The sequence below is a fragment of the Arachis hypogaea genome, unplaced genomic scaffold, assembly GCF_003086295.3.
Source record: "Arachis hypogaea cultivar Tifrunner unplaced genomic scaffold, arahy.Tifrunner.gnm2.J5K5 arahy.Tifrunner.gnm2.scaffold_55, whole genome shotgun sequence".
NCBI classification, from domain to species: domain Eukaryota; kingdom Viridiplantae; phylum Streptophyta; class Magnoliopsida; order Fabales; family Fabaceae; genus Arachis; species Arachis hypogaea.
The window spans coordinates 8644-17476 of NW_027255484.1; the positions used below are offsets into that span (position 1 = coordinate 8644).

The following is an 8833-nucleotide window of genomic DNA, read 5'->3' on the forward strand; positions in this document are numbered from 1 at the left end:
TTATTTAATTAGTTTATTGTAGAATTAAGATAGCCAAAGGAAGCAAACAATGAACTACGAAGAACACATCAGAATGGATCACATAATCATCTTAATTTATGTTATATGATGAGTAATCTCAATTGAAAATTTTAAATAAAAAAATATTTAATAACAAAAAAAATTTAGCCAAAATTCATCATAATTTATTTTATTTTACATTCATTAATTGTTGTAGTGTAAAATAAATGCTAAATAAAGTAAGATGAGTAATCATCTTAATTTATGTTATATGACGAGTAATCTCAATTGAAAATTTGAAAATAAATAGTACCTGTTGTTGAAGGGTACAGATTTGACCAACACATCCATAAACAGGGTCTCTCATTCGTGCTTGTGCTTCATAACAAATACTAATAACAGCATCAAGCCTCTTATGAACTGGAATTTTGGAAAGAAGCTTACCAACGTTGCTAGCCCCAAAAACCTTGTGCACCGATGCAAAGTAGATTGCACCTTGATCAGGATCGAAGTACGGAGCAAAGACACATCCCGGATCACATTTCTTCCTCAGAAACTTGCAAGCGCCGCAAGGACCGCCACTACCCTTACCTTTGGTACCACTCCCACTAGCGCCACTGCTACCGCCGCCGCGGCCGCCGCCACGGCTTGTGCTTGCACTCATGTCTAATCGGTAAACGTCCTCACTACTACTCTTTTCTTTTGATGACTATATATATATAGATACCTCTATGGGAAAAGCTAGGGTTTTAATGCAAGCATAATAATATTTGATAAGGAAAGAGAAGAAGAGAAGAGGGGTATTAATATGTATGAAAATGGGGCTGGTGGGGCTAGAAAATTTATGAGTGGGGGTTTAAATGGAAAAAAAAATGAAGGTGGTTTTACAGCCACGCGAGGGAGAAAAGCCTTAATCTCCAAAGTTGGTCATTTGCGTGAAGGAAAACATGAGTTACATGGCCACCTTACAAACATTTGTATTATGAAAAATATAGGTAAATAATGAATAATGAATAATTTATTTTTTAAAAATTAAAATTTAAATAATAATTTATTAATGATAATTAATAAATATGAAGTGAAGTTTAAAAATGCTTGTTAGCTTGTTATTGATTAGATTTTTTTTGATTATCTAACAGAATTGTTAATTTGTTATATTATATATATACAAAAATAAATAATATATAGATTATAGATAATAAATAATTTATAATATATAATCTATTATATATCTTCTTATTTATTATATATAGCATATTCTATGATGATTATAATTATAATAATTACAACAGTTATGAAACTTTGACAATATTTAAAAAGTATTAGCTAAAATTAATAGCATACTTCAATAAAAAATTAATATGGAGTACTAGGATGAAATATATATCCATTTACAGGTCAACTAGTTCTCTGTTTTTTACCTTCAAAATTTCTGTTTTGGTTTTCTTATTTTTCATTCCACCTAGACAATTATTTATTCAACATAACTCATGCTTCTTTCGCTCTTTCATTGACCTATTTCATTCAGAAAAGACATACACACCCTACATACCATATATAGCTGTATCACGTGGTGAGTGCAACAATGCATACGTCGAAATGAAGATTATTACGATTCATAAACTTCTTGGAAACCATGAAGTTTGATTACGATCACATCAAATTAAAACTGGGAGGAGGTTGCTTTTGGATTTATGTTCGAGGATAAATTGATGATGTATGATGTTTATCATAAAATAGGAATTTGTTTATTTATTTGACAAATGATAATAATGCGTACGAATTGCCACTATGCTTCTTCTAAGTGGCAGGTCCATTTTACTTTTTTCTTAGATTTTCTTTCTTTCAATCTCAGAACTAGTTTGTTGAAAGTGATCGACTCATTTTTTTGTCTTCGATTTCTTCACTGAGTGCCAAAAGTTTCATTGGAATCATAACTGATGATAAACTATAATAGTTTAGAAATTTTGTTTTCAATTTAATATGCAGTTTTCTTCTCTTAATTTAAATAATTTAATATAAAATAATTTTATTATCAAAAATTGTGTATGAAATAATTTTATTATCAAAAATTGTGTATAAAAATTACATATGAGATAATAATAATAATAATAATAATAATAATAATAATAATAATAATAATAATAATAATAATAAGTTGAATAATAGTTTTTTATTTTTATAGATTTTTAATTTAAACTAATCTGAATCTAATATATCATTTTATATGTCAAGTGGATGTTAGTTTAATTTATGAGAGATTTAATTTGATAATTTTTTGTAAAATACAAAATTTTTATGAGAGATTTGAGTATATAAACAAATTTATGATTTATTATAGCAAAATATGTTTTATGTTGGTAGAATGCATATTTTTTTAGTAATATTAATTAAAATCACTTATTGCATTATAATTAGTTAATAACTAAAGAATTATAAAATTAAATTATAATAATATTTTTAAATATATTTAGTCTTTTAATATTTTTTATAGTATTCTTTTTTGTTACTTTATAGTACTCTATTTTAATACGTCAATAATTTTTCAATTTTATAATATTATTTATTTAGCCAATTAAAGATAACATAAAAGTCAATAATTTTTCTGTTTGTAGTAAATGTTAATAATTATTTGTTACATTATAAAAAATAAATTTAAATTAGTATTTTTTTTAGTACTCTCAATAACTTTATTTGCATGGGTGTTTTGGGTTCTAATTTTTTACACTATACTTAATCTTTTATTTAATTGATCATGGTTAATATGAACAATTTCACACATTATAAAAAAAATTAGAATAGTAAACTATACACAAGAGTTTAATTTATAAATTTTACAATATCAAACAAAAATGAATTTATAGTTATACTAAAACTCGCAGTATTATTTAATTTAATTTTATTTTGAGCGATAAAATTATGTTACTTGTGACTCTATTGTTATGTATAGACTGTTTTTATTTATTTATTTTGTACTTTTAACAAAATCAATAATTCACATTAACAAAAAAATTAAAAAATAAAATAACAAAAAATAAAAATGGTTAAAATATAATAAAAAATTATTAATGATGATAATAAAATTACTAATAAAATTATTAAGACCAATAATAACTAGCATATTCATGTGAATCAAGTAAAAAATTTGAGGAGAAAAAAATATATACAAAATATCAACTATTAACGTAATTGTCAAACATACTTTATGTGGTCTGCCCTAGATATTACGAATCAGTAGGCAAAATTTAAAAAATTAGGGTAATGGCAAAAAATTATAAAATAAAGATTATCTTGTTATTACAAACAAATATAAAAATTACAAACAAATAAATAAATAGATAACTCCATTTAATTTTACTAGTATTAATTAACGTACTAACGTTCTACCTCATAGTAGATACCATGAGAATAATAAATAATAATGACGATGTGAATTTACCTTATATAAATAAGACCATAAGATTACTGATTTGAAAGAATGTATTGAAATTCAAGTCCAAAATTTTAATATTTAAAAATAAAAATGGGTGAAAAAATTCACAGAGTGTGAGTTAAATACATAAATCAATATTAATATTTATCTTCTGTTTTTTTTTTTAATTAGCTATGTGTTTAATATATTGTCATTGTTTACTAAAATAGTTATAATTCCAATAGTTCGTATGTTTTACATTAAGAACTATAAAATTTTGTTATTTTATATTAGATATGGACAAAAGTTAGATTTTAGAACTATGAGACAGTGCAGAATATAATTAAGGATTGAATAATATTTTAGACTTCGCATTTGCTAATGCATCGTCAGATGGAATGATAAAATGTCCTTGTTCAAAGTGTGGCTTTCAACTTATATGCAAACAAGAGAAGATACGTACGACCACCTGTTTCATCACGGCGAAAAACCCTCTGACGAGGGCACAAGGTGTACGTGCATAAACGATAATCCACTCTCCCAAGTAAATCCAATGACGCAAATGGTCAACGAGGCATTTGAATTCTCAATTCCACATGTCGCCGATGACACCACAATGGATGAAGATGTTGACGATGATGAACAAGAATTTCCGAATTTATATGACGGGCCAAGTCGTGCCGCAAGAAATTTTGATGATTTACTTGCAGACGGAGAACAAGAACTATATCCCAAATATTCAAAATACTCGAAGCTATCATTTCTAGTAAAGTTTACCATATAAAGTGCATGTGTGGTGTTAGTGACAAGGCGATGTCAATGATCCTAGATTTGTTGCGAGATATTTTTGAGCACGCTAAACTTCAGATAATATTCTATGAGGCCAAAAAGATTATTAGGAAGCTGGGTATTGAATACAAGAAAATAGATGCATGCCCAAACGATTGCATGTTATACCGGGGTGATGATCAAGAATTTGACAAGGTGCAAACGCTGCGGGACTTCAAGATGGAAGCAAAAGACGCGGAAGGGTTCTGTTCTCAAGCTAAAAACTCAAGTCAGGAGAAATGGGAAACCAATAGCAGCAAAGACTCTTCGGTACTTTCTGCTCATACCGCGACTACAACGGTTATTCATGTGCAGCAAAACATCTAAAAACATGTTGTGGCATAAGGAGGGTCACAATAGTGACGATTTCTTGAGGCATCCTAGGGACGCTATTACTTGGAAAAAATTGATGAGAAAAATTCTTCTTTTTCATCAGACCCACGTAGTGTTCGCCTGGCCTTAGCTAGCGATGGATTTAATCCTTTTGGGAACATGAGCACAAAGTATTCTATTTGGCCGGTTATTCTTATCCCGTACAACTTTCCTCCATGGCTTTGCATGAACCAGACCTCGTTTATCATATCTATGATTATTCCTGGGCCTAAAATGCCAGGAAATGACATAGATATTTACTTGCAGCCCCTAGTTGATGAGTTGAAGCAATTATGGGATAGGGTAGAAATGTACGACACTAACAAGAAAAGCACTTTCAAGATGTTTGCGGCATTGATGTGGATTATTAGCGATTTTTCAGGATTGGAAAACTTATCAGGGTGGAATATGCACAGCAGGTTAGCATGACCTATTTGTAATTTTGATGCTAAGGCACATCAATTGACGTATAGTCAAAAATGGCGTTTTATGGGTCATCGTCGGTTTCTAAGTCAGGGTCATAAATTTAGACTGGACCAGTTAAGATTTGACGGACAAGTAGAAAACAGGGATCCCAAAGATGTTGTCTGGAACAGATATCCTAAGACAACAATCAAATGTTCACGTGTCATTTGGAAAGATGACAAACGTCATAGGACAAAAAAGATACAATGGTGAAGATGCCAACATGGGTGAATCAAATTGGAAGAAGAACAGTGTTTTCTTCGAACTCCTATACTGGGAAGAAAATATGCTACGTAATAACCTAGATGTTATGCGCATAGAAAAAAATGTCTGCGATAACATAGTGTTCACTATATTAAACGATAGTGGAAAGTCAAAGGACAATATGAAAACTCGAAAGGATTTACAATACAAGGGCATAAGGTCGGAGTTGTGGCCGCGCGAAGGTGGAAAATATCCTTCTACAGTTTTTACCATGTCAAATGCACAAAAGGATATATTTCTGAAGACTCTTCAACATGTCATCTTTCCAGATGGTTATTCAAGCAACATTATGCGTTGTGTTGACTTGCGACAGCGTAAGTTGTATGGTTTGAAAAGTCATGATTGTCACGTTCTGATAGAACATTTGCTTCCAATTCTGGTCAAGAATGCACTACCTGCCAATGTGGGTACTTAATTGCCGATCTTTCATCATTTTTTCGAGCACCCTGTGGGAAAGCCGTTAACCCTCTACAACTTGATAAACTCTAAAATCATGTTGTTCACACCCTGTGTCGTATGGAGATGATTTTTCATCCATCATTCTTCACAGCCATGGTACACCTTATCGTGCATCTTGTAGAAGAAGTAAAAACTGGTGGCCCAGTACATTATTGGTGGATGTATTCAATAGAGAGGTTAGTTCCTATGTAAACCTGTTTACAACATGCGGTTTCATTAATAAATTGTACTACTCATATGACATTGTTTCCGTTGAAAGGTATCTGGGACGTTTGAAGCAATATGTGCGCAACAGGGCTCAAGTAGAAGGCTCAATTACAGAGGGATACTTATCTGAGGAGATTCTAACATTTTGTTCTAGATATCTGGATGATATTGAGACTAGGATGAATCGACCGGTGCGAGTTGATGATCAACCTAGTGGAGTGATCCCTAATGCCTGTGAAACAATGTTTCCGAAAATTGGAAAGGCGGTAGGGGTTGCAACTCATTTTAAGCTAAGCCAAATGGAACAACATCAAGCACATCGTCACGTGCTAGCCAACTGTGAGGCTGTTTCTGAATTTATTGAGTAAGTGATCTTATGTTAAATTTAAACTCTCGGAGATAAATCTGTTTAAGCCTTTCATTATTAGTGAATAATGTTGTGCTATTTCAAATAGTTCATTTAGACAAAAAAACAAAGAGAATGCTACGAGGTCAAACAAGGTCGCAATAAAAAATAGATAGCATTGTGCACAAGGAATTTGTTCAGTGGTTCAAGCAAGAGGTTAGCATACAGTAAGCATTATGCCAAGGTCAAATGATAGCATGAAACATACTATAATACTTTAATGAGATTAAATGGCCCGATGGAGAGCACTGAGTATTCAAATGAGATTAAATGCCTCGAATGTAGACCCAGACTACAAGCAAGACGTTATGGGGCGTACAATGTCAACGGGTATAAGTTTAGAACTATGGCAAAGGATGAAGGGATGAAATCCCAAAATAGTGGAGTATATGTCTCGTCTAATACACGAAGTTATGCAAGCATGCGTGACCAAAAAGTGGCTACTGTTAGTGTTCCATATTATGGCAAAATTGTAGACATAATTGAATTGAATTATAACTGTCGGTTCTCAGTTGTGATGTTGAAGTGTATTTGGGCGGATACGATTACTACTAGAGGAATCAAACAAGATCATTTGGGTCTTACTAGTGTTAACTTCTCTCGTTCAATACACACTGGTGATCGAGAAGACGATGAACCGTACATATTGGCATCAGAGGCTCATCTTGTATACTATGTGGACGATGAAGTAGATAAAGAATGGAGCGTAATTGTTCATGTGAAGCCACAAGACTTGTATGACATGGGAGAAGAGAATGAAGAAGCTGAAGTTGGTTTCTCTCCACAGCCAAGGTTAAACATGTCAACGACAGAGGACATTGGAGAGTTACAGTTGGCAAGGGATGATGATACAAAAGACCCCACAGACAATGTTTCTGAAAATATTGATGATGTTGCAGAATGAAACATATGATTGTACAACGTAATTTTTAAAGAAGATTTGTGTGTTTAATAAGTTATCAATTAGTTTTTGTATATAGTTGTCTGGTTACATCACGATTTGCATTTTCGTATTTCAATGAACTCTTTACTAGATTAACAGCTTTAATAAATTAAAGCTTTTTCCCATTTCCTCCATTTTTTGTTTATCTACATTTATTCCAGAATGAGATATCTATATTGTTTGATGCTGTTGTTCTTAATGTCAGTTTTATTTAAACATAACATATCTAATAATTATTAACTAATTTTAATGTTGTTATGACTAATAAATATTAGTTATTTTAAATGATGGAATAACAAGGCAAGTGGAAAAGAATGACTTTTCATCATGCTGTGCAAGCCCGACATTTACTACAGAAATGGCTGTAGCCTCGCCATTCTCATCGTTGGAACATGCAATTGCTGTTGCTAGAGACATATGGTTTCGTAAAGTGAATGTTAGGTGTTGGTTGGAGGCTACATCAGGACACTCTTGTTTTAATAAATACTTAAAAACGGCAAACAATTATACCATACAGGTTCGTTCATTAGGTATACAATTTTTGATTAATTGAATAATGTATATGTTAAGTTTATATACAAGAACCAAATGTATTGGAATAATATTTGTTATGTTAACATTTAAACATGTAAAAACTTCATAAATGGGGATCAATGTACAAAAAGAGGTTTGGGTATATTTTTGTGGCATGTGCATCTGGAAAGAGTTCTTCTGAAATACTTGCTAAATTGAAGGTAAAAGAATAGATTCCTAATTCAAAAATTTCATTGTAAATAAGTAGTGTATTTTACAAAAAAAAAATACTATAAACTATATCTGGTATTATGTAGACGCGCTTCAGAAACAACTATGTTCTTGAGTTGGATATTGCATCAAAGGAGGAAATGAAGAATATAGAATTGCATGATGAAGAGAAAATTGTTGTCAATAAAGAATTTTACAAATGAAATCTCGTTGCAAGTATAGTTCTGAACCAACAAACAATTCCTCAATCAAAAATTAGTTTGTCACAAGTACAAACCCCAATAAAAATAAACCAAAGTATTTAAACCTCGGGTCGTCTCTCAAGGAATTGCAGGGAAGTATTCTTGTTATTGGCTACAGAACAAGTATTTTTGGGGTTTTGGAATAAGGAACAAGAAATGTAAATAGCAAAAGAGATAAAATAACAACTAATAAAGCTCTTAGCAAGGAATGAGAATTAGAAGTCCTATCCTCATTATCATCATCAATTGTGACAAGAATTGTCCATTGCTCCACTTAGTTAACCTCTAACTATGAAAGAAAGTCAAGTGGATATCAACTTGAGACCACAAGTCCTAGTCAAATCATAGTGAAAGACTAGCTTTAGTGGCATTCAAGTCAACTAGCAACTTCCAACTATCAATCAACAAGAGAGTTTGATAATTCAAGAGTCACTAATTACTCAACACAAGTCAAGAGGATAAAAATCTAACTCTTGACTAAAAAAACATTT

The 8833-nt window shown here is 31.3% G+C and overlaps 1 protein-coding gene across 1 annotated transcript; it reads left to right on the forward strand.

The window, feature by feature from the left end:
- Positions 1 to 7714: 7714 nt before the first annotated feature.
- LOC140183432 (uric acid degradation bifunctional protein TTL-like) lies at positions 7715 to 8303 on the forward strand. The gene is made up of 3 exons (XM_072231852.1): positions 7715 to 7873; positions 8022 to 8090; positions 8187 to 8303. Exons 1-3 carry the CDS (start codon positions 7715 to 7717, stop codon positions 8301 to 8303), a joined length of 345 nt encoding a protein of 114 aa, XP_072087953.1.
- Positions 8304 to 8833: the final 530 nt, after the last annotated feature.